The sequence below is a fragment of the Scyliorhinus torazame genome, chromosome 2 (genome assembly GCF_047496885.1).
Source record: "Scyliorhinus torazame isolate Kashiwa2021f chromosome 2, sScyTor2.1, whole genome shotgun sequence".
Lineage (NCBI taxonomy): Eukaryota > Metazoa > Chordata > Chondrichthyes > Carcharhiniformes > Scyliorhinidae > Scyliorhinus > Scyliorhinus torazame.
In genome coordinates this window covers 219,628,699-219,655,472 of record NC_092708.1, presented here as the reverse complement: position 1 = coordinate 219,655,472, position 26,774 = coordinate 219,628,699, and the positions used below count along the sequence as shown (strand labels likewise).

At 46.0% G+C, this 26,774-nt stretch overlaps 1 protein-coding gene across 6 annotated transcripts in view; it reads left to right on the top strand.

The window, feature by feature from the left end:
• The window catches only part of kansl1l (KAT8 regulatory NSL complex subunit 1-like), a 149,413-nt gene that overhangs the window by 51,212 nt on the left and 71,427 nt on the right, over positions 1 to 26,774 (top strand). For all 6 annotated transcript variants that reach the window (XM_072484074.1, XM_072484057.1, XM_072484049.1 and 3 more), the window contains exon 7: positions 22,302 to 22,464. In XM_072484074.1, the coding sequence (XP_072340175.1) occupies positions 22,302 to 22,464 (163 nt within the window). The remainder of the gene's footprint in view (positions 1 to 22,301; positions 22,465 to 26,774) is intronic.

Sequence of the window (26,774 nt, the reverse complement as noted above, 5' to 3'; positions counted from 1 at the left end):
AATTAAAGACTTCTCTATCAACCTACTCAATGAACTAAAGACAACAAACTAATAAAATAAAAGTATACTTAGCAACCATGGGCTTTAGAGTGGTTTCACAGGTCGGTGCAACATCGAGGGCCGAAGCGCCTGTACTGCGCTGTAATGTTCTATGTTCAAACACTGCAGACTTCACGCCTTCAAATGTGGATGGCCCATCTGGAAGAAGCCCAAAAACAACCTGAACCCTTTACACCTCCATGGAGGCTGCTCTATCTGGGGTCCACACCGCAAAAGCTCTGCGCATATCCCTAGGCCCAGTGCTTCACTATTGATCTCCTTGGTCCTATCAACAGCATATTCAACAATAATCTGCTAAACAATGTTTAGTTTGGATTCTGTCAAGTTTGCTTGGTTTCAGACCTCATTGAAGCCTTTGTCTAAACCTGGACAAAAGAGCTGAACTCCAGAGGTAGCCATAGGCATAAGTATAAGATATCATGGATGGAGAGACCTCTGATACGATAATCTATATTATTGGAGGATACACAAACCCTTCTGACTCTAATCAATTCTGATGTACGAGGTATGGACTCATTCCATAGCTAAACCTCTTTGGTCTGCATACCCAATCCATAGTCTCTGATAAACTACTTTTAGTGAATAGCGCCTTTAAAATAATAAAACATCCTCAAATGTTACAAACTCACTTTGACACCAAGCCACATAAGGAGATATTCGGGATGGTGGACAATAGCTTGTTCAAAGAACATAAGAAGTAGGAGCAGGAGTAGGCCTTCTGGCCCTTCGAGCCTGCTCCGCCATTCAATGAGATCATGGCTGATCTTTTGTGGACTCAGCTCCACTTTCCCGCCCGAACACCATAACCCTTAATCCCTTTATTCTTCAAAAAACTGTCTATCTTTATCTTAAAAACATTTAATGAAGGAGCCTCTACTGCTTCCCTGGGCAAGGAATTACAGAGATTCACAACCCTTCGGGTGAAGAAGTTCCTCCTAAACTCAGTCCTAAATCTACTTCCCCTTATTTTGAGGATATGCCCCCAAGTTCTGCTTTCACCAGCCAGTGGAAACAACCTCCCACATCGATCCTATCTATTCTTCATAAATTTACATGTTTCTATAAGATCCCCCGCATCCTTCTAAATTCCTAGTTTACTCAACCTCTACTCATAATCCAACCCCCTCAACTCTGGGATTAACCTAGTGAATCTCCTCTGCACACACTCCAGTGCCAGTACGTCCTTTCTCAGGTAAGGAGACCAAAACTGAACACACTACTCCAGGTGTGGCCTCACTAACACCTTATACAGTTGCAGCATAACCTCCTTAGTCTTAAACTCTACCCCTCTAGCAATGAAGGACAAAACTCCATTTGCCGCCTTAATCATCTGTTGCACCGGTAAACCAAATTTTTGTGACTCATTCACGAGGACACCTAGGCCCGTCTGCAGAGCAGCATGTTTTAATATTTTATCATTTAAATAATAATCCCTTTTGCTGTTATTGGTCCCAAAATGGGTAACCTCACATTTGTCAACATTGTATTCCATCTGCCAGACCCTAGCCTATTCACTTAAACTATCCAAATCCCTCTGCAGACTCTGCACTTTTTGCTTTACCACTCATCTTCGCATCGTCTGCAAACTTGGAAACATTGCACTCCAAATCATCTTATGTAAATTGTGAACAATTGTGGGCCCAACACTGATCCCTGAGGGACACCACTAGCTACTGATTGCCAACCAGAAAAACACCCATTAATCCCCAATAATGCTTTCTGTTAATTAACCAATTCTCTATCCATGCTACTACTTTACCCTTAACGCCATGCATCATTATCTTATACAGCAATCTTTTGTGTGGCACCCTGTCAAAAGCTTTCTGGAAATCCAGATATACCACATCCATTGGTTCCCCGTTGTCTACCGCACTGGTAATTTCCTCAAAAAATTCAACTAAATTAGTTAGGTATGACCTGCCCTTTATGAACCCATGCTGTGTCTTTCCAATGGGACAATTTCCATCCAGATGCCTCGTTATTTCTTCCTTGATGATAGATTCCAGCATCTTCCCTACTACCAAAGTTAAGCTAACTGTCCTATAATTACCCACTTTTTGCCTACGTCCTTTTTTAAACAGTGGTGTCACGTTTGCTAATTTCCAATCCGCCGGACCACCCCAGAGTCGAGTGAATTTTGGTAAATTATCACGAGAGCATTTGTAATTTCCCTTGCCATCTCTTTTAATACTCTGGGATGCATTCCATCAGGACCAGGAGATTTGTCTACATTTAGCCCCATTAGCTTGTCCATCACTAACTCCTTTGTGATAACAATCGTCTCAAGGTCCTCACCTGTCAAAGCCTCATTTTCATCAGTCACTGGCATGTTATTTGTGTCTTCCACTGTGAAGACAGACCCAAAAAACCTGTTCAATTCCTCAGTCATTTCCTCATCTCCCATTATTAAATCTCCCTTCTCATCCTCTGAAGGACCAATATTTACCTTAGCCACTCTTTTTTGTTTTATATATTTGTAGAAACTTTTACTATCTGTTTTTATATTCTGAGCAAGTTTACTCTTATAATCTATCTTACTCTTTATAGCTTTTTCAGTAGCTTTCTGTTGCCCCCGAAAGATTTCCCAGTGCTCTAGTCTCCTACTAATCATTGCCACTTTGTATGCTTTTTCCTTCAATTTGATACTCTCCCTTATTTCCTTCGATATCCAAGGTCGATTTTCCCTCTTTCTACCGTCCTTCCCTTTTGCTGGTATAATCCTTTGCTGAGCACTGAAAAATCGTTTTGGAAGGTTCTCCACTGTTCCTCAACTGTTTCACCATAAAACCTTTGCTCCCAGTCTACCCTAGCTAGCTCTTCTCTCATCCCATTGTAATCTCCTTTGTTTAAGCACAAAACACTCGTGTTTGATTTTACCTTCTCACCCTCCATCTGTATTTTAAATTCCACCATACTGTGATCGCTCCTTCCGAGAGGATCCCTAACTATGAGATTATTAATCAATCCTGTCTCATTACACAGGACCAGATCTAGGATCGCTTGTTCCCTCGTAGGTTCCATTACATACTGTTCTAGGATACTATCGCGGATACATTCTATAAACTCCTCCACAAGACTGCCTTGACTGACCTGGTTAAACCAATCGACATGTAGATTAAAATCCCCCATGATAACTGCTGTACCATTTCTACATGCATTAGTTATTTCTTTTTTTATTACCCGCCCCACCGTAATGCTATTTGGTGGCCTATAGACTACTCCTATCAATGATTTTTTTTGCCTTGCTATTCCTGATTTCCACCCAAATGAATTCAACCTTATCCTCCATAGCACCAATGTCATCCCTCACTAATGCCCAGATGTCATCCTTAAATAACAGAGCTACACTACCTCCCTTACCATCCACTCTGTCCTTCCGAATAGTTCCAGTTGAGCCCATGTGCAGACCGTCCAGTTTGTACTGGTTCCAATGCCCCAGGAATTTGAATCTCTCCCTCTTGCACCATCTCTCAGGCCACGGATTTGTCCTATCTATCCTGACATTCCTATTCTGACTAGCTTGTGACACTGGTAGCAATCCTGAGATTACTACCTTGGAGCTCCTAGTTTTTAGTTTAACTCCTAACTCCCTGAATTCAGCTTGAAGGACCTCATCCCGTTTTTTACCTATATCATTGGTGCCTATATGCACCCCCCCCCCCCCCCCCCCCCCCCCCCCCGCGGAGCATAGCACGGGTCTGAATTCTCCTGACATGTCTTAACCCTTAATATAACTTTTATATTATTGTTATTCTTTAAAACTTGCATTTATACCTCTCATTGTATCGATTTGGTTTTTAAACTTTAATTTCTAGACTTTAAATTCTTACCTTCACGTACCAGTTACCTTAACTTTCTTCACAGATGCCAAGATAGTGTTAGATCTACTATGCGGTATTAGCTGTTAGACCTACCATGCGGTTTTAGCGGCACTTTGCGATCACTAAAACTCAGTAGAAATTGAAGTTAAAACTTCTCAGGTGCAAATAAGAATCTGCTTTATTTGTCTCTGTTGATTACAATTGAGAATCATTTAAAGTCTTATTCTCTAATAAGTCCAGCTAACATAGGATTCACAGAGAGGCAATCTGTAGACAATTCAACTTTCAAACAATCACAGAAATGATTTTCTTGTTAAGGCAAACAGCTCGCAATAACTTCAAAAGTCAAAGTCAGAAAGTGAAATATGAAAAATAGAGAGACAGCGAATAGTTAAGTCAAAGTATAGATTGATTCGAGAAAGAGAGAAAAAGAATAGAAAGATGGCCAAAAAACCATCATGGTTATACCAAATTATATCAGACTTTAGCCATCTATCTACACCACAATGTAATTCTAATTGGTTTGGATTAGAATCAAATAAGTTTGATTCGAGAGTTAGTTGTCACTCATTAATAGGCAACATTAACCTAAAATGTATTCTTGTATGAGCTATGGAATGCGATTCGGCTTCCTTATCGCATAAACTTGCTTGTTAGGACAATGGTCTCTATGCTCCTGTCATGGAGCTTGCCTTGTCCTTGGGTTACTTTATCTTGGAATTGTATTTGTTAGCTACATAGGAATTCTGCTGTTCTGTGTTCTGTTTGCAGCTATGTTCTGAAATGCTGAATGTGTGTTTTGAAATGACCTGAGGTTATGAGTGAGTTTTAAAATGGTATTTACTTAATACTAAATAGCTATCTTTTACCTATAGAAAATAGCTGGCTTCTACAGGTAAGTTTTTATATCACCTACCTTCCCAGGATGCTCCCTGGTTTTCTCCCTGCTTCCCGGGATGCACTCTGGGTCTCTCCCTGCAGATTAACAGTTACAAAGCCAGAAGAAGAAAACAAAACACAAAGGGAAATAACACCTCTTCCCACTCTGCACTGAATTACCATACTGTCCCAAATTACCAAGTTCCAAATCCCATTCTGGCTGTCTCACTCACTCAGGATGTCTCGACTTCACCGTGCGCAAAGCTTACTGTGCTAAAGTCAATATTTTCCCGCTTCTGTAGTAGAAAGATTCAACACGCTCGTTAAGACAAAATAACAAGCTTTATTTTCAAAACGACTGCATGCAGTACTGGCTGAAACTTGAAGTCAGAGAGCAGTCAACAAAACTGCTGAGTCTTTCGCAAGTTCCGCACTTTCGCAGAGAATTAGCTCAATATTTATACATTATCATTCTCAAGATTGCGTGACAACAGTATAGTCACGAATTTGATCGGAAATACAAACGGAAGCATGGAACAGACCTTTTTTGGTCACATCACTCCTACCATTATCTTGTCCTTGGAGGGAACATTGAAAGGTCGGAATAGAATTATTTCTTCCTGAACTTATCTTGTTTAATTCCTACGGCCCTGGGTTATGACGAGTTAGTTTTATCAGGAGTTGCCGAGGTCCGGTGTTTTGGAATGGCTCGACCTTCGCTGATCTTTTCAGACTTCAAGTTCTGCAGAGTTGGCCTTATCAGTCTTACAGTCTGAAATGGTTAGGGCAGCATTTCTTACAGGGGTCTGGTGAGCTGTGAGCATTCTTTACATGGGCCTGGTGAGCTGGAATAAGTAGTTCAGCCTTTCTTACATTGTATCAAACATTTTGACCAGTCTTCCCATTGACCAGTCTTCCCATCAGGCCATTACTTAATTCGTACCATATCACAACTGAGTGTGCGCTTGTTTGCCTCTCTTATATAGAACCCAGCTAAATGAAGATGACTCGCACTATTTAAGCTTCAAACAGAAGAAGAATGCAATTCACACCTTTTGCCACTAATCAGGCTTCAGGTGACTGACAGATAAAAAAAAATAAGTGGGTTTTGTAGAACATCTTAAAGGAGAAAGAGGAAGGCCTTGACAGCTGCCAACATAGCCACAATGGCAAAGTGGTTTAAAATTGTGCATACCTGAGAGACCAGAATTGGAAGAGTGGGCTGGAGGAGATTAGAGATGGGAGGTGTGAGGTCTAGGAGAAGTTTGAAGACGAGGATGAAAATGTTAAAATCAAGGAATTGCTTTGTATCTGAAGTTGTCAATTGTACCTGGGCACTACGCTTGGCCTCAGCATCTCATTAGATGAGGATAAAATGGACTTTGGCCATCCTCACGCCTGCAGTTGAAGAAGGCTTTCTGGGTGAAATACTTGGGGAAACCCTGGAGATTGCGCGAGCCTTATACCGGCAAGAGTGATTGAAATTAGCAGAGGAGGAAGGGTGATTAAAACAGTCAATTGCTCACAGGGTACTATCAAAACCATGATCCTCCCCGTACCAGTCTCCCCGAACAGGCGCTGGAATGTGGCGACTAGGGACTTTTCACAGTAACTTCATTTGAAGTCTAATTGTGACAATTAGCGGTTTTCATTTCATGATCAACACACGGGAGGAAAGTACGTTACATTTGAGGGAAGTCAACTTTATTGGACAAGGTGACCTTGTTAAGATCTTTCTTACTGGATAAAAGCATTCACCACCGAGTCTTTCAGCGTATCCATTGGTTTTCCCATACTTTAATTTGTTCTGTTATGGTTAATGTTAGTGGGTTAAAATATGAAGGTGCTTTTCAGCAGTTTTTATCAGGGTTGTATTCTGTAATATCAGTGTTTTAGAGCAATATAAAGAATGTGTGCGCACTGGTGTCGTGTTACCTATTTGCAGTAGAGACATTAGATAAGCAGACTACCTCATATATAATTGATCAGAGTTTCTCATTGATATCATGAGAAAATTAGCTGGAAGTAGATTGTTTCTTAAATCATGATTACTGTTTATATCAATTGTGTTTGCAATGTAATCCAAATTACATATGGAATCTTTTGCCTGATTGTAATATTGTAACTTAATTTACAATTGTAACTTAATTTAATGGAAAGAGCTGTTTAGTTGACTACTTGAACCACCCAAATATAGTTGTTTTTTTTTTGTTTCTGTGACCAACACCACTTTTGTGAAAAATACTGTTGGAAGATGTGGAAATTAATTCAACTGCAATGTGTACCTTTTTAAAAATGTGTTGCCTGGGCATATTCCTGTTCATGATGGGCAATCCTGTAAGAAAGAAAGCACTTCATTGTCAGTGGATGTTTTTGAAATTGCTTTTAAGGTAACAGAATTATACACAATGAAGTCTCACATATTCTGTTTTGTTAATATTGGCTGAGGGATGAATGCTGTCTGAAGCACCATAAGAACTCATCCTCTTCAATAAAAAAATGTTTAAGTAGGCAACTGGAGCCTTGATTTAGCATCTTAATTGAAGGATGTTAATCAGCAGTCTCTCTGATTATACTGACATGTTAGCCTCGATTATTGTGCTCCAGTTCTGACATGGAATGTAAAACATAGAACCTAGTGTTTTGGAGAAGAAAGTACTAAACCCATTTGTTAGTAGTAACTGCAGATTTTACCTGGATGGAAGCAAAAGAGTGGTGACACATTATTCAGCCATAGTTTAGCTGGTAGCCTGCTTACTGTTTTAAGTCACAAGGCTGTGGGTTCCACTTTTTTTTCCCCCCTCTGTTGATTTCTACTGAGTAACCGTTAAACTGGTACTGCCATCTGTCTGATACTTTGGTACATAGTCCTGTTCTTGAGTGGTAGCAGGCTAATTGTTTGTGGGAATGATCACAGTGCAGCCTAAATCTATTTTACTGTTGATAGTCACGTACCTATTTCCAAACAGGGGTTAAAGAATTTTATCCCGGGTCATTGAGGCTAAGGGTAGCACAACTGCTTTCTGAGCTGCAATCACTTAATTCAGCATAGATGAGGGTTCTGGCCTCCTGCCTTGTATAGCTTCACATCTCAACCCAATTTTACCTCTTGCAGTTCCTTCTATTACTAGAGGTATTTGTGTTGAGATGTGCAGTCCCAATTGCAGTCCAAAGATGTGCAGGTTAGGTGGATTGGCCATGATATATTTCCCTTAGTGTCCAAAGTTGCCCTTAGTGTTGGGTGGGGTTACTGGGTTATAGGGATAGGGTGGAGGTGTTGACCTTGGGTAGGGTGCGCTTTCCAAGAGCTGCATAGGTGGACATTGAATTTGGATGGGACTTGCAATGATGCTGCATGATTTAAGAGCCTTGCCTATTAGTCAATTGGTAACAAAAGGTTGAGCTGTAACTCGGCACGAGTCAAGAAATTTGGCAAAAGGGAAAAAGTATACAGTTATTGTACTAATAATCAATTTACATATTTTGTGGACAAATTGCTGCCAAGTGAAACCTAATGGGGAGAAAGCAAAAAAGGACAAAATGGTGAAGGGAATCTGAAAGCAAATCTACCTGAAGTTTCCAAACATCAGTCATTCATTTTGTCTTTCTGTATGTTCAGATAATGCTACATGTGGGACTAAGCTTCCACAACACATTTCCAACTACCTTATCCATAAGCGACTCCTGCTTAGGAAATTGACAAACTCTAAACTGCTGATTGTGACTTCTTACTACTATTCATTATTTCAATCTCTGATGCAAGTCAGACCCATTGTCTCTTGTCACATGAACATCCACTACTGCTAATCTCTTTCACTTCTGTTGTACATGTCTTTCCTATTAAATTGCCTTGCATATTATTAAATGTAGCCTAAATCCACATAGGAATTTAATTTTCCTGGTAGAGTACTGTTGAATGTGTTCACTGAACATTCCTTTGATGCTATTTTAATATAAACCTGAGGATATCTCACCGTGAGTATGCAGAGGGAATTAAATCCTACCACTAAACTCCAAAGAGTTTAAAACTAATCTGTCTATTGCTTTACTTACCAAATGTCAAATCCACATTCCTCAATGGGAAGGACATGGACACATTTGTTTCCCAGGAGCCCATACAAATTATGAATGGGCTTCTTACTATTAACAACATCATTGGAAATTGCTCCTATAGGAAACACACCAAGCAGTTAATTAAATAATTACACGAATGGCAAAGCATCAGCCAAGGGAGTTTAAATCCTAAACTGTGAATCAGTTCTAATTCTCTTTTGTCTATGTCAATCTCTCCTGGAATCAACTGCTTTTAAAAGACCAGTGGTATTTGATCACATTTAGTACAGATACCAAGGCAAGGATTTCTTGAGTATTTAAGTGCAACCAAATTAAACTTCAAAATATGTGAAATAAAATCTAAACTTAGCTACAAGTTCTTTTGATACTGATTCTGAACTGTTAGTACTGCTGGCTCTTCAAGAAAACTGTTAGTACTGCTGGCTCTTCAGCAGGTAGCAACCCAAACTGCAAATGCTATAAATAAATAGTAGGGTAATCAACACCTGAAAAGGGAAAAGACAGATGATGACAGAATGAATCATGAAAACACCTAAAACAGCTTGTTGCAAATGTTGACTGATCTTTATTTCTTGAATTTGGTAAGCTTACTTTCAAAGGTAAAAATCAATTCACCATGGCTAGCTGCTGGGAAGATCTCTTTTTTAAAAAAAAAACTGGAACCACTACATGAAACCGTAAGATCTCAATTAGGGTGAAGTGTGCAGTATGGGCCTCTGCTATAGGAAGGACATTGAGACTTCAGAAAGGATGTAAGATATTAGGATGCTGCCTGATTCATGGTTGAGGCAGCATCCTAATGTCAACATTGTTGTCAAGATTAGGTGGAACAAGTGGATGAAGGAAAAGGGGTTGAATAGATAATTGAAACCAGGTGGTTAAATGTGATTAGAATGACAAACTGGCTCAGCAAATGGACTGTTTCCCTGTTGTAACTTCTATGCATCTTTGTCAAGATGCATCGAGACAGATATATGAACGGGCGGGGAACAGAGGGAAGTAGATCCTTGGAAAATAGGTGACAGGTTTAGATAAAGGATCTGGATCGGTAGAGGGCCGAAGGGCCTGACCCTGTGCTGTAATTTTCTTTGTTCTTTAATAAGTGTTTATGGATAGAACTGAGAAGATAACATTTCAGACATTAGATTCCTGCCTAGGCCCACAACTGAATTGTTATATTTTTGTTCTCCAAACAACAACAGCAATCCCAATTTATATGGCACTTCAAGATAGTAAAATATCGTGAGCTGGTTCACAGGAGCTTTATAAAACAACATTTCACACCGAAACACACTGATATTGGGGAAGATGGCCAAAAACTTTTTCGGAGTGGTAGGTTTTGAGGAGCATCTGAAAGGAGGGTAGAGAAGTGCTGGATTTGGAGCAGGATTTCTAGGGCTTTAGGGTCTTGTGCAGCTGAAGGCACAGCCGTCACTGGTCACATGTGCTGCCTGACCTGTTGAGTGCTCTTCAGCATTTTCAGATTTCCAGCATTGAGGGTTTAAAAAAATAATAAACAAGCCTTCTTAATCATTGTGAACCCAGTAAATGTACCTTTGCTTGTCACAGGCTTCACGATCAGCTAATCCAGTGTAAAAACAGTTTAAAAAATCTTTGGATCAAATATTTTTCTTTCTTCAATATCTTCGGTATTTTGCTTTTGTTTGTGTTCACTTTGTTTCATTGCATTCTTAATGTATTTTGAAATAATTTGAATATTTTGACATTTTATTTTGTTAAAGTATTTGTATTCAGCAACAATTTTACAATACAAAAAAACAACCCCCCCCCCACCCCATAACAACCAACGGTAACCAACTCCTGAAAATACATGATGAACAAACCCTAACCATCACTTCCCTCACCCCCCCCCCCCCCCCCAGTGCAAACTTCACTTTCCCCAGGGTCAGAGACTCCAGCAGGTATCTCTCTCTTCTCTCTCTCTCTCTCTCTCTCTCTCTCCCCCCCCCCCCCCCCCCTCCCTCCATGCCGAGGCACAGGGTGGAGAATCCGACCTCCACCCCAACAAGACCAGCCTATGAGCGATCAGCGAGGCGAAGGCTAAAACAAACATCTGACCCTGCACCCACCTGCAGCTCCGACCGGTCCGAACCCTGAATATGGCTTCTAGGGGACTGGGCTCCACATTCACATGTAAAACCCCCGAAATGGTGCTGAACACCATCGCTCGCAGACATCCTCCACCCCATCGAACAACCGGTTCATCCTTGATTTTGTGCGGTGCACCCTTTAGCTTTATCAGCCCCAACCTCGTGCACAAAATTGAGGTGTTTACCTTCCGCAACACCTCACACCACAGACCCTCCCCTAACTCTTTTCCCCCCCCCCCCTTATCGCCTGAATCCCCCCCGGCCCCGACACCCCATCCTCCATCAAAATCCTCCCTCCTGTAAATCGCTGAGACGACCCCCCTTCTCCAACCCCCCAGTGACAGCACCGCCTCCTACAATGAGGAAGTATGTGCTATCAGGAAGGTCGGAAAGACCTTCCTCGCAAAGTCCCGCACCTGCATATGCGTGAAACTTTCACCCCGCGCCAGCCCAAACGTCTCGCCCAACTCCCCCCAAAACTCGTAAATTGCCCTCCCAGGAACAGATCCTTCATTTCCTTGATTCCCCCTCTCTTCCCATCCTTAATTCTCCCTCTCTTCCCATCGCCGAAACCTCGCATCCATCCTCCCTGGCTCAAACCCATGATTCCCCCTAATCTGCATACCCGCGACCCAGCCCCCAGTCCGAAGTGCTGCCTAAACTGCCTCCAAATCTTCAACGTGGCCACCACCGCCGGAGTCGCCGAATAATAATAGGCCTAACCCCCGCCTGACTCCCCTCTGTAGTATCACCCTCCTAATCCGGGCCACCTTCCCGTCCAAACAAACAAGGAGATCAACCTGTCTGCCCACCTGAAAAATGTCTTGGTAAAAAGACCGGCAAACATTGAAACAGGAATTGTGGCAAAACATTCATCTTAACTGCCTGAACTCAACCCGCCTATGACGGATAGAGATTGTCCCACCTCAGCAATCAGCCTTCAACCTCCCCACCAAACGAGTGAAGTTAAACTTTCGATGCCCTTCCCAATCCCGCGGGGGCCACCTTCACCCCCAAATACCTAAAATGAGATGCCACCAGGCAGCCCCCTACCCTCGCTCCCACTCCCGGAGGGGAGACCACAAAATACTCACTTTCCCCTAAATTCAGTTTATACCTTGAAAAGATCCCAAATCTCCGGAGCAACCCCATTATACTCCCTACCAAAGTGCTTGGCTCCAAAATGTACAGCAGCAAATCATCTGCATATAAGGACACCCTATGTTCCTCCTCTTCCACAACTCTAAACTCCTCGGTGCAATGGCCAAGAGCTCCAGCCAATGCAAACCTGCCTTATTACCCCGGTGTAATGCAAAATATCCTGAGTTCGTACTATTTGTGTGCACACTCGCCAGCAGCTCCTTATATAGCAGCTGCACCCACGTCACAAACTTCGGCCCAATCCAAAATTTCTCCAGTACCACCATCAGATAACTTCACTCCACCCAATCAAATGCCTTCACATCTAACGCTACCACCACCTCCGTCTCCCTCCCCCCCCTGCCGGAGAAAGCAACACGTTCAGCAACCTCCTCCCATTCGAGGACAATTGTCTTCCCATCACAAACCCCATCTGGTCCTCCCCAATCACCTTTGGGAGACACACTTTCAACCTTAACGCCAACACCTTTGCCAATATCTTGACATCAGCATCCAGCAGAGATATGGGCCTATACAACCCACACTCCACCGGATCCTTGTCCTCCTTTAACAACAGCCCGATGGAAGCCTGCCACATTGTTCGTGGCAAGACACCCTTACACATTGAGTTCTCAAACATTCTCACCAATGGCGCCAGCTTGTCCTTAAATCTTTTATAAAATTCAACTGGAAATCCATCGGGGCCCGCCACCTTCCCTGCCTTCATTCTCCCATTTGCTGCTACTTCTCCTGCTCCTCCAACCCTGCCCTCTCTGTCTCTCCCAGCCTCGGACACTCCAGCCCACCCAAACCTCCCTCCTCTCCTACTCCTCCTCTGGTGGCTACGACCTAGCCAGGTCCCTATAGAACGCCTCAAACAATTTATTAACCTGTTTCGGAGCCACCACCAAATCCCCTGCCTTATCCTGCATCCAAGCTATCTCCCTCATGCGGCCTCCCTTCGGTGCCAATCTAGCAACATATACCCTGCCTTCTCCCCATACTCTCCCCTCACCCTCCTCAGCTGATGCACCACTTTCCCCGTGAACAATAGGTCAGACTTCACCTGCAGCTCTTCCTCTTTGCCAGGAAACCCCCGTCCAGGTCCCCCGCGTACCTCCCGTCCACCTCCAGAATCTCTTCTATCAGTCGTTGGCGTTCCTCCACATCCACCTTGGCATTAAGATCACCTTCCCCTTCAAAGCCACGCAGGCCACTGACTGCGAGACCTCCCCCATGCAATTAAACCCCACATACTTCTCAATCACCTTCCCTGTCTTGTCACAGAATCTCCGGTCCACCAATAAGAACATAAGAACTAGGAGCAGGAGTAGGCCTTCTGGCCCTTCGAGCCTGCTCCGCCATTCAATGAGATCATGGCTGATCTTTTGTGGACTCAGCTCCACTTTCCGGCCCGAACACCATAACCCTTAATCCCTTTATTCTTCAAAAAACTATCTATCTTTATCTTAAAAACATTTAATGAAGGAGCCTCTACTGCTTCACTGGGCAAGGAATTCCATAGATTCACAACCCTTTGGGTGAAGAAGTTCTTCCTAAACTCAGTCCTAAATCTACTTCCCCTTATTTTGAGGCTATGGCCCCTAGTTCTGCTTTCACCCGCCAGTGGAAACAACCTGCCCACATCTATCCTATCTATTCCCTTCATAATCTTATATGTTTCTATAAGATCCCCCCTCCTTCTAAGTTCCAACGAGTACAGTCCCAGTCTACTCAACCTCTCCTCGTAATCCAACCCCTTCAGCTCTGGGATTAACCTAGTGAATCTCCTCTGCATGCCCTCCAGTGCCAGTACGTCCTTTCTCAAGTAAGGAGACCAAAACTGAACACAATACTCCAGGTGTGGCCTCACTAACACCTTATACAATTGCAGCAGAACCTCCCTAGTCTTAAACTCCATCCCTCTAGCAATGAAGGACAAAATTCCATTTGCCTTCTTAATCACCTGTTGCACCTGTAAACCAACTTTTTGCGACTCATGCAAACATCCAAACTCCACCCCGGCCTCTGGGCTGCCCCCTTCTCTGAAACCACATTCATCCAATGCGGAGCGTGATCAGAGATCACAATTGCCGAGTACTCTGACCTTTTAACCCCAGCCAACAGCACCTTTCCCACCACAAAAAAGACAATCCTCAAATTCACTTTGTGTAGAACATAGAACATACAGTGCAGAAGGAGGCCATTCGGCCCATCGAGTCTGCACCGACCCACTTAAGCCCTCACTTCCACCCTATCCCCATAACCCAATAATCCCTCCTCACCTTTTTGGACAGTAAGGGCAATTTAGCATGGCCAATCCACCTAACCTGCACGTCTTTGGACTGTGGGAGGAAACCGGAGCACCCGGAGGAAACCCACGCAGACACGGGGAGAACGTGCAGACTCCACACAGACAGTGACCCAGCGAGGAATTGAACCTGGGACCCTGGCGCTGTGAAGCCACAATGCTATCCACAGTGCTACCGTGCTGCCCTGTGCTACGTGCTACGTGTACCCGGGAGAAAAATGAATACTCTCGATCCGTTGGGTGTAAAAGTCTCCACAGGCCCGCTCCTCCCATCTCCTTCATGAGCCCAGCCAATGCCTTCACACCTACACGCCCCCCCCCCCCCTTCTCTACTGGGTCAGCGAAGGCGGCTGGGACCTGTTCACCTTTGGTTCCAACACTAAGTTCCAGTTTCCGCCTACTATCAGCTCATGGGTATTCAAATTCGAGGTGGCACCCAGCGCCCTCTTCACAAGCCCCATTGTCCCAATTGGTGCCATATACACTTGCCAGTGCCACCAGCCTCTCCTGTAACCCACCTGTCACGACCATGCACCTGCCCCCCTGATCAGCCACCACCGTCTCCATCTGGAGCCTCACCATCGTGCCCACCAATATTTTTGAAGAGGTGACAAAGAAAATTGAGTAGGCAAGGGCTGTGGAGGCAATTTATATGGACTTTAGTAAGGCGTTTGACAAGGTCCCACATTAGGGGTAGCATGGTAGCATTGTGGATAGCACAATTGCTTCACAGCTCCAGGGTCCCAGGTTCGATTCCGGCTTGAGTCACTGTCTGTGCGGAGTCTGCACATCCTCCCTGTGTGTGCATGGGTTTCCTCCGGGTGCTCCGGTTTCCTCCCACAGTCCAAAGATGTGCAGGTTAGGTGGATTGGCCATTATAAAAAAAATTGACCTTAGTGTCCAACATTACCCTTAGTGTTGGGTGGGGTTGCTGGGTTATGGGGATAGGGTGGAGGTGTTGACCTTGGATAGGGTGCTCTTTCCAAGAGCCGGCGCAGACGTGATGGGCCGAATGGCCTCCTTCTGCACTGTAAATTGTATGATAATCTATGCCAACTGGTACAAAAACTAAAATCACATGGAATTCAGGGTGGGCTGGCTAGGTGGATACAGAACAGGCTTTGTTATAGAAGACAAAGAGTAGCAGTGGAAGGGTGTTTTTCAGAAGGAGATCTGTAGCTAGTTGCGTTTTGCAGGGATCCGTGCTGGGACCTCTGTTTGTAATATATATAAATGATCTGGAGGTAAATATGGAGGTCTGATTAGTAAATTTGCGGATGACACGAAGATTGGCGAGTTGCTGATGGTGCCAAGAATTGTCAGAGGATACAAAAGGATATAGATAGATTGGAGACTTAGGCACAGAAATGGCAGATGGAATTTAATCCGGACAAATGTGAGGTGATGTATTTTGGAGGATCAAATCTAGATAGGGGACAGCATGGTAGCATTGTGGATAGCACAATTGCTTCACAGCTCCAGGGTCCCAGGTTCGATTCCGACTTGGGTTACTGTCTGTGCGGAGTCTGCACATGCTCCCCGTGTGTGCGTGGGTTTCCTCCGGGTGCTCCGGTTTCCTCCCACAGTCCAAAGATGTGCAGGTTAGGTGGATTGGCCATGATAAATTACCCTTGGTGTCCAAAATTGTCCTTACTGTTGGGTGGGGTTACTGGGTTATGGGAATAGGGTGGAGGTGTTGACCTTGGGTAGGGTGCTCTTTCCAAGAGCTGGTGCAGACTCGATGGGCCGAATGGCCTCCTTCTGCACTGTAAATTCTATGACATATGAATTAGACTGTAAATGGCAGAACCCTTAGTAGCATTAACAAACCGAGGGATCTGGGTGTGCAGGACCACAATTCCCCAAAAGTGGCAACACAGGTGGCCAAGTGATTAAGAAGGCATATGGCAGAACTTCGGTTGCGGCTATGCCTAGGTAGGTCGCACGTTCGGCAGCTCCCGCCAAGAACTGACTTTTGGGCCCTTTTGAGGAGCCCCAGCGGCACTTGTACGACGGTTCCCAGTGTGGGAAGGTGATAGTAAGGTTCCCCCAGCACTGTATGGAGTGGACCAGGAGTGGAGCGATCAAAAAAATAGTTTTGGAGCAGCGAAGAGAGCCGGGGAGGAAATGCAAGATAGCAGCGGGTGGTGATCAGGAAGCGTGGGAGCAGTGGTCGCGGGAGCAGCAAGAGTTCCTTAAAAACTGCTTTGCGGAGCTGAGAGCAGAAATGCTGTCGCCAATGAAGGTGTCGATCGAAAGGCTGGTGGAGACCCAGAAGGCCCAAGGGGCGGCGATTCGAGAGGTGCGGCAGAAGGCCTCGGAGAACGAGGACGAGATTTTGGGCCTGGCGGTGAAGGTGGAGGCGCACGAGGCGCTACACAAGAAGTGGCAGGAGAAGTGTGAGGACCTGGAGAACCGGTCGAAGAGGAAGAATCTTCGGATTCTGGGTCGCCCTGAAGGAGTGGAGGGGTCCGATGCTGGGGCATATGTAGCTACAATGCTCGACACGCTGATGGGCGCGGGAGCTTTCCCGAGTTCCCTGGAGCTGGATGGGGCTTCTTGAGTCCTGGCAAGGAGGCCTAAAGCCAACGAGCCACCAAGGGCTGTAGTGGTGAGGTTCCACCGCTTTATGGATAGAGAGTGCGTCCTGAGATGGGTGAAGAAAGAACGGAGCAGCAGGTGAAAGAATACGGAGATCCGTGTCTACCAGGACTGGAGTGCGGAGGTGGCCAAGAAGAGGGCTGGTTTTAATCTGGCCAAGGCGGTTCTTCATCTGAAGGGGGTGAAGTTTGGAATGCTGCAGCCAGCGCGATTGTGGGTCACGTTTCAGGACTATTTTGAGACGCCAGATGAGGCGTGGTCCTTTATTCAGACTGAAAAGCTGGACTCTAACTGAGGTTTTGTTGTGTTTACTGTATTTTGGGGGTGTACTTCTTCTGGTTTCAGGTTGGGAAGAGGGGGAATGGGAAGGGGTGAGTGGATATGATGTGGGGGCTGTGTGGGCGCCGGTACTGTAGGGGCAGGTCCCCGCTGATGAAGGCGGGGTTGGAAGCCCGGGGATGGGGAGCTGGGGCACGGTCGCAGAAAAAGGAGCTGCGCCATAAGAGGCGGGGCCGGCTCGGATGGAAAGCGCGGGCTTTTTCCCGCGCTAAGGAAGGGAGGGGTGGGGCCTGGGGGGGAAGGGTGGTGCTGGAGGAGAGCGCACATTGATCAACAGGGGGTGGTGGGGGGATTTCAACACTGGGGGGTCGTTGGAATGGCAGGAGTGGCCGGGGTCAGCAGGAGTCAGCTGACTTACGGGAGTGTAATGGGGGGAGCAAAATGGCTGGACAGTGATCTGGGTGGGGTGGGGTGGGGGGGGGGGCTGCTGCTGTATTGGCCAGAGGGGAGCTGGAGGTAGAAGAGGGAGTCGGGGCGGGTGTCCGCCGCCTGGGGGACTGGAGGGTGCGGGAGGCGCAGGCACGTGGCTGGCCTAAAAAAGGGGATGGCTAGTCGGCAAGGGGTGGGGGGGGGAGGAGTAGCCCCCTGATCCGGCTGATAACATGGAATGTGAGGGGCCTGAATGGGCCGGTCAAGAGGGCCCAGGTGTTCGTGCACTTAAAGGGACTGAAGACAGATGTGGTCATGCTCCAGGAGACACACTTGAAGGTGGCAGATCAGGTCAGGCTGAGAAAGGGATGGGTAGGGCAGGTCTTTCACTCGGGGCTGGATGCGAAGAATAGAGGGGTTGCTATACTGATGGGGAAGCAGGTGTCGTTTGAGGCGATGAATATTGTGGCGGATAATGGAGGTCGATACGTGATGGTGAGTGGTAGGTTGTAGGGGACGCGGGTGGTACTGGTGAACATGTATGCCCCGAATTGGGATGATGCCGGATTTATGAAACGTATGTTGGGCCGGATCCCGGATCTGGAAGCAGAGAGCTTGATAATGGGGGGGACTTCAACGGTGCTGGACCCAACACTGGACCGTTCCAGGACGGGTAAGAGGCCGGCTGCGGCCAAGGTGCTCGGGGTTTATGGACCAGATGTGGGGAGTGGATCCGTGAAGGTTTGCCAGGCCGGTGGCCAGAGAATTATCTTTTTTCTCCCACGCCCATAAAGCCTATTCCCGGATAGATTTCTTTATAATGAGTAGGGCACTAATCCCGAAAGTGGAGGGAACGGAATATTCGGCTATAGCCATCTCGGATCACGCCCCGCATTGGGTGGAGCTGGAGTTGGGGGAGGAGAGGGACCAGTGCCCGTTGTGGCGCCTCGATGTGGGACTTTTGGCAGACTAGGTGGTGTGCGGGCGGATCCGGGGGTGTTTTCAAAGATACATGGAGGCCAACGACAATGGGGAGGTGCAGGTGGGGATAGTCTGGGAGGCTCTGAAGGCGGTGGTTAGGGGAGAGCTAATTTCCATTAGGGCCCATAGGGAGAAGAGAGAGAGGAGGGAGAGGGAGAGATTGTTGGGGGAGATATTAAGGGTGGACGGGAGCTATGCAGAGGCCCCCAGGGAGGGGCTGCTTGGGGAGTGACGAAACCTCCAAATGGAATTTGATCCATTGACCACGGGGAAAGCCGAGGCGCAGTGGAGGAAAATGCAGCGGGTGGTATATGAGTATGGGGAGAAGGCGAGCCGGATGCTGGCACATCAGCTTCGTAAGAGGGAGGCAGCGAGGGAGATTGGTAGAATTAGAGATAGAGAGGGGAATACAGTGCGGAGTGCGGTGAGAATAAACAAGGTATTTAGGGACTTCTATGGGGATCTGTACAGGTCTGAGCCCCCAGGGGGGGGGGGGGATGCGGCGATTCTTGGACCAACTGAGGTTCCCGAGGGTGGAGGAGGAGGAGATGGCTGGATTGGGGGCGCAGATTGGGCTGGAGGAGCTGGTTAAAGGATTGGGGAGCATGCAGGCGGGGAAGGCCCCGGGACCAGACGGGTTCCCGGTTGAATTTTACAGAAAGTATGTGGACCTGCTGGGCCCGTTGCTGGTGAGAACTTTCAATGAGGCGAGGGAGGAGGGGACCCTACCTCCGACAATGTCCCGGGCGCTGATCTCGTTGATTTTGAAGCGGGATAAGGGTCCATTGCAATGTGGATCGTACAGGCCGATTTTGCTCCTCAATGTAGACGCTAAGTTGTTGGCGAAGGTGCTGGCTACGAGGATTGAGGACTGTGTCCCGGGGGTGATCCATGAGGACCAGACGGGGTTTGTGAAGGGCAGGCAGTTAAACACGAATGTGCGGAGGCTTTTAAATGTGATCATGATGCCCTTGGTGGAGAGGAAAGTGGAGGTAGTGGCGGCTATGGATGCAGAGAAGGCCTTTGATCGGGTGGAGTGGAAAGTGCTTGGGAGGTTTGGGTTCGGGGAAGGGTTCATAAGATGGGTCAGGCTGTTATATAGGGCCCCAGTGGCGAGTGTGGCTACGAACCGGCGGAGGTCGGAGTACTTTAGGTTGTACCGCGGGACGAAGCAGGGGTGCCCCTTATCCCTCTTGGATGTTTGCACTGGCAATTGAGCCGCTGGCCATGGCACTGAGGGAGTCTAGGAACTGGAGGGGATTGGTCCGGGGGGGATGAACACCGGGTGTTGTTATATGCTGATGACCTGTTGTTATATGTTGCAGACCCAGTGGAGGGGATGGCGGAGGTTATGCGGATCCTTAGGGAGTTTGGGGACTTCTCCGGCTATAAGCCCAACGTGGGGAAGAATGAGCTCTTTGTGGTGCATGCGGGGGACCAGGGAAGGGGGATAGACGAGCTACCGCTGAAGAGGGCGGAGAGGAGTTTCCGATACCTGGGGATCCAGGTAGCTAGGAGCTGGGGGGCCCTGCACAAGCTCAATTTGACACGGTTGGTGGAGTGGATGGAGGAGGACTTCAAGAGATGGGATATGCTGCCACTCTCCCTGGTGGGTAGGGTGCAGTCGGTCAAGATGACGGTCCTCCTGAGGTTCCTGTTTGTTCCAGTGCCTGCCCACCCTAATCCCCAAGGCTTTTTTTAAACGGGGAAGCAGGAGTATTATGGGATTTGTATGGGTGAATAAGACCCCGAGGGTGAAGAGGGTGTTTTTGGAGCGTAGCAGGGACAGGGGGTGGGGGGTGGGGGGGGGGGCTGGCGCTGCCGAATCTGTGTGGTTATTATTGGGCAGCTAATGTGGCAATGATCCGTAAGTAGGTAATGGAGGGAGAGGGGTGGCATGGAAGAGGCTAGAGATGGCGTCTTGTGTGGTTACGAGACTGGGGGCGCTGGTGACGGCACCGTTGCCGCTTCCGCCGACAAGGTACGCCACGAGTCCGGTGGTGGCGCCGACTTTGAAGATCTGGGGGCAGTGGAGGCGACATAGGGGCGAGGTGGGGGCCTCGGTCTGGTCCCAGATACGAGAGAACCACAGGTTTGTTCTGGGTAGGATGGATGGGGGGTTTCTGAGCTGGCATCGGGCTGGGATTAAAAGAGTGGGGGACCTATTCATCGATGGGACTTTTGCGAGCCTAGGGGTGCTAGAGGAGAAATTTGGGTTACCTCCCGGGAATGCTTTTAGGTACATGCAAGTGAGGGCGTTTGTGAGATGGCATGTGAGGGAATGTCCGCTGCTCCCAGCACGAAGGATTCAGGACAGGGTGATTTTGGGTGTATGGGTTGGAGAAGGCAAGGTCTCGGCGATCTATCAGGAGCTGCAGGAGGTGGAGGAGGCCTCGGTGGAGGAGTTAAAGGGTAAGTGGGAGGAGGAGCTGGATGAAGATCTGTGGGCTGATGCCCTGAGTAGGGTTAATTCTTCCTCCTCTTGCACCAGGCTCCGCCATATTTCAGAAGGACGTGGAAGCTTTGGAGAGAGTGCAAAGAAGGTTCACCATGATGTTACCTGGTCTTGAGGGTGTTGGCTATGAGGAGAGGTTGAATAAACTAGGATTGTTTTCACTCGAAAGACGGAGGCTGAGGGGAGACCTGATAGAGGTCTACAAAATTCTGAGGGGCATAGACTGGGTGGATAGTCAGAGGCCTTTTCCAAGGGTGTAAGTGTCAATTACAAGGAGGCACAGGTTCAAGGTGAGAGGGGGGAAAATTTAAGGGAGACGTGCGGTGTACATTTTTCACGCAGAGAGTGGTGGGTGGCTGGAACGCGCTGCCAGAGGATGTAGTGGAAGCAGACACATCAGCAACATTTAAGAGGCATCTGGATGGGAACATGAATAGGGAGGAAATAGAGGGATACGGACCAAGTAAAGGCAGAAGTTTTTTTTTTAGTTAGGGCATCATGATCGGCACAGGCTTGGAGGGCCGAAGGGTCTGTTCCTGTGCTGTACTTTACGTTGTTCTAATATCGCCACCCCCCACGAGCCCTACTATCGAACTCCGAATTAAACACCTGACTCACCCAACCCTTCCTAAGCCTCAACCTGATCCTCACCCTCTAATGGGTCTCCTGCAGCATCACCACATCAGTTTATAACTCTTCAAGTGCGCAAAAACACTCGATCTCTTCACCGGCCTCCCTAACGCCTTCACGTTCCACATCACTATTCTGACTGGGAGTCTCTCTCTTCTCCCTCCTATCTACCATCATCGGGCCCTGCCCCCTCTAGCCAGGCCCGTCCCAAGCTTTTGTTACCGTCTGTTTTTCTAACTTGGTGGATAAATTTAAGGATAACTATTGTTATACAGTATCATTCATTTCTGATGTAAATATTGGGAATGGTTAGATTCAGTGGGAATAATGGCTATTTTTAAAATCAGTGACATATCGGTAATGCACAAAATTTATATTTTATTCCAGCTAAGCTGCTGTAAGTTCTTGAATGTGTGATGGCTTGGTTCAAATTGCTGTCTGCTATGAATTGAATTGTCAATGGTGTACCTATATATATGAAATTGCTGTTTACCAAAAAGTTTGTTTTAATATAGTTATTATATTTGCAGGTTCACCGGGCTACAGCTGCACATTGTAAATGTTGTTGGCCAGTATCCTGTGAAATGTGTGGTCCAGACAACACGACTGACGTGATGGATTCAAAGACAACTCTGGAAGAACACGTAGCTTTGTTAGACCCTTGCTTCCACCCAGTATTGTCACTCCATTGTGGTACGGCTGATTATATTGCCATATTTTTCTATTCGAAAAGTTTCTTATAATATTACTACATTTTTATACTTTTATTTTCTTGTAGTTAACTGGAATGTTTTTGTTATATTTATTTGTATGTTATATTTATTTCCCCATTCTCTGCTAAAACTATTGTATATGGCTTGGATATGGTACTACAAAGGCTGTGTTAGAACTCAGGTGTGTCGCCCGTACAAACCTAAATGGTGTGTATTGACAGGGTGCGAAGGTCGTCACATCTGAAACTTATTATCTGTCCGTGTACTTTCCAGCAGCAGTCACTTTGTAGGAATCAGGAGCGAAAGCCCTGGCTGTCTCCCTCAACCACCTGATGTCTTCTGTAATCCAGAAAATTCCAAAGTTCAGAAAAGACTTGGTCCCAAGCATTCCAGGCTAGAGAGGTTATAATATTAGATCAACAACCATCCCATCAATATTAAATGGACAGCCAATATTTGAGAATGGTCAGGATATTTGAGATGGAGTGTGATGGCTCTGATCAATTAAACAATTAACATTTTAAATCATTTAAAAAATAAATTTAGAGTACCCAATTAGTTTTTTTTTCAATTAATGGGCAATTTAGCGTGGCCAATCCACCTAACCTGCACATCTTTGGGCTGTGGGGTTGAAACTCACGCAGACACGGGGAGAATGTAAACACAGTGACCCGGGGCCAAGATTCGAACCCAGGTCCTTAGCGCTGCAGCCCCAGTGCTAACCACTGCGCCACATGCCAGCCTAACAATGAATATTTTAGACAATCCATTGTGCTCGTCTTAGAAACATGATGAAGCAATCCATCTGACCTGTCTGGACTCAGCTAATTGCTTTTCTGATGAAAAGTATTGTGTGCAAGAGCCTAACTAATATCAAAACCTGAATCTAGCTGTTCAACAAACTGGATATTGACTTATTATCAACATTTAACAATAGATTAAAAATGTGTCTGTTGCGCAATGTGACGAGAACTTGTATTCTGAGATTCAGTGAAGGGTCAACCATTAGTTTGGGATCTTCAAGTGGTTTAAATGCAGCTCATCTCTTTGGTGCTTCTGGTGAGACAGATTTAATGCCAAAAGTAATTGGCAATGATTCTGCTTTCTCATGATAAATCGGCCCTGCAACCTACTTGCAGAACATCCAGTATAAATGGCATGTCAGCATCAGACAGTGCAATCACTTTTTGCACCAGGCACTTCATGGTCCTGTTTCAGAGCACAGATCATGCCAGCATCATTGGCTGGATCAAGTTTAGCTATAGAAATTGCATTGAGATGCTGGTACTTAATGTGAACTCTACAATTTCAACTACAGCGGAATTTTTGTTCTGCCTTACAATGCCAATGTAACAGTGATCCAATCACACCCAGAAAGCAACAATCACCCACACCTTTTTGTTTTGATAGTTAACAGGCAGAATAACACTACCATCAGAACATTGGAAATTTTGGAATGCACAAACACCAAGAAGTTTTTTCTTGTATATTCCAGCTCTCAACCAGGTCATGTAAGGAATTTATAGTGTGTTTTTTCTCACCTGATGAAAGGCAATATTCTATTTGGCTGTAGTAAATGCATATCATTAAACCAAGACCACATCTGCCCTCACCGGTGGACATAAGACATGGCACTACTTCAACTAAAGCAGGGGAGTTAGTTGTTCCTGGTCCAATATTAATCCCTATATCAATCTCTCAGTTTATCTAGTCATAATCACATTGCTGTTTGTGGGAGCTTGATGTACACAAATTGGCTACCGTGTTTCTGAAATTACAACATTTGACACACTTCAGAAGTGCTTCATTGTCTCTAAAGCATGTTGGGAAGTCATGTAATGTACAATATAAATTCAAATATTTCTCATGATGCAATTTCACACTCTTTTCTCATGCTATAAAGGGAATGTCACTTGCCTAGCCATGTGTGAACCTGGATTTAATTATATTGGGCCATGGTAGGGTGGCCTTTTGAAGGGTTGGTGCAGACTCGATGGGCCGACTAGCCTCCTGCACTGTAGGGATTCATATCATAGTGTTTGAAGTAGCAGAACTATTCAAAAACAGGGTTCGTTCCAAATCTTTTTTCATTTGTCTTTTCCAGCAAGTTAGTTGCTCTAACCTGTTTAATACAGCTCAGTAAGATAGAAACGGTCCAAGGTAAACTCTTCCTTTGTGAAAACTCTGCTGGTTCTCTGTGTTTCAGTTAGGTTGAAAGTGTGATGGGAATGATAAATGTCTGTGCCACAGCTTTCCTTCATTTCTCCAGGATTCTGCTCTGCTATTTTCCTCCTTGGGAAAGGTTTTTTAACATCTCGGAAGTTATTTTCTCTGCACTCTAGTATGGAAACAGTGCCATTCTTAAACAACTAATGTTGAGGGTGGAACAGTGGCATAGTGGTTAGTACTGCTGCCTCACAGCACCAGGGATCTGGGTTTGATTCTGACCTCGGGTGACTGTCACGTTCTCCCCGTGTCTGCGTGGGTTTTCTCTGGGTGTTCCAGTTTCCTCCCACAGTCCAAAGATGTGCAGGTTAGATGGATTGGCCAAGCTAAATTGCCCCTTAGCGTGGGGCTGCAGGAATAGGACGGGGGTTTGTGCCTAGATAGGGTGGTCTTTCAAAGGGTCGGTGTAGACTCGATGGGCCGAATGGCCTCCTCCTGCATTGTAGGGATTCTATGATCATGGGATTGATTTAATTGTATCTCGTTAGAACCCATTTCTGGTAGAAGTTTAACTGAATATTTTAATTTGTGCTGGAATTAGTGATGGAATTAGTGAATTAATTGACATAATTTTTCATGATTTCCAACATGATAAAAATATAATTGAACCTTATCAAACAAGCTAAAATAGTAAACATTAATTAAGGATATTAGCCATTTTCCATTATTATGCATTGATTCCTTTATGTCTCCATAATAGCCTATATGTTTTCTTTTAAAAGCAGGTTGTTTTGTTGCTGCAGTTATTTGTGCTTTAAGTGTTCTGGGGCTCACTTGAAGCATCCAAGCTGACTCAGCCAATGCGTTAAAAATAGTGCAACAGCAAGCATGTTTTTTTTTAAAATTAAATTTTTGGTCAACCAACACAGTACATTGTGCATCCTTTACACAATATTATAACAACACAAATAACAATGACCTATTTTATAAACAAAAAATGAATAAATAATAAATAACAAAAATGAAAACTAGCCCTAATTGGCAACTGCTTTGTCACAAGTAACACTCTCCAAAAATATAATTTAACAGTCCAATATATAATTATCTGTAGCAACGACCTATACATATTATACAGTATATATTAACAACCCTGAGAGTCCTTCTGGTTCCTCCCCCCCGATCCTGGGCTGCTGCTGCTGCCTTCTTTTTCCCATTCCGTCTATCTTTCTGCGAGGTATTCGACGAACGGTTGCCACCGCCTGGTGAACCCTTGAGCCGACCCCCTCAGGACGAACTTAATCCGCTCTAGCTTTATAAACCCCGCCATGTCATTTATCCAGGTCTCCTCCCCCGGGGGCTTGGCTTCTTTCCACATTAGCAATATCCTGCGCCGGGCTTCTAGGGACGCAAAGGCCAAAACGTCGGCCTCTCTCGCCTCCTGCACTCCCGGCTCTTGTGCAACCCCAAATATAGCCAACCCCCAGCTTGGTTCGACCCGGACCCCCACTACTTTTGAAAGCACCTTTGTCACCCCCATCCAAAACCCCTGTAGTGCCGGGCATGACCAAAACATATGGGTATGATTCGCTGGGCTTCTCGAGCACCTCGCACACCTATCCTCCACCCCAAAAAATTTACTGAGCCGTGCTCCAGTCATATGTGCCCTGTGTAATACCTTAAACTGAATCAGGCTTAGCCTGGCACACGAGGACGACGAGTTTACCCTGCTTAGGGCATCTGCCCACAGCCCCTCCTCCATCTCCTCCCCCAGCTCTTCTTCCCATTTCCCTTTTAGTTCATCTACCATAGTCTCCCCTTCGTCCCTCATTTCCCTATATATATCTGACACCTTACCATCCCCCACCCATGTCTTTGAGATCACTCTGTCCTGCACCTCTTGTGTCGGGAGCTGCGGGAATTCCCTCACCTGTTGCCTCGCAAAAGCCCTCAGTTGCATATACCTGAATGCATTCCCTTGGGGCAACCCATATTTCTCGGTCAGCACTCCCAGACTCGCGAACTTCCCATCCACAAACAGATCTTTCAGTTGCGTTATTCCTGCTCTTTGCCACATTCCATATCCCCCATCCATTCCCCCCGGGGCAAACCTATGATTGTTTCTTA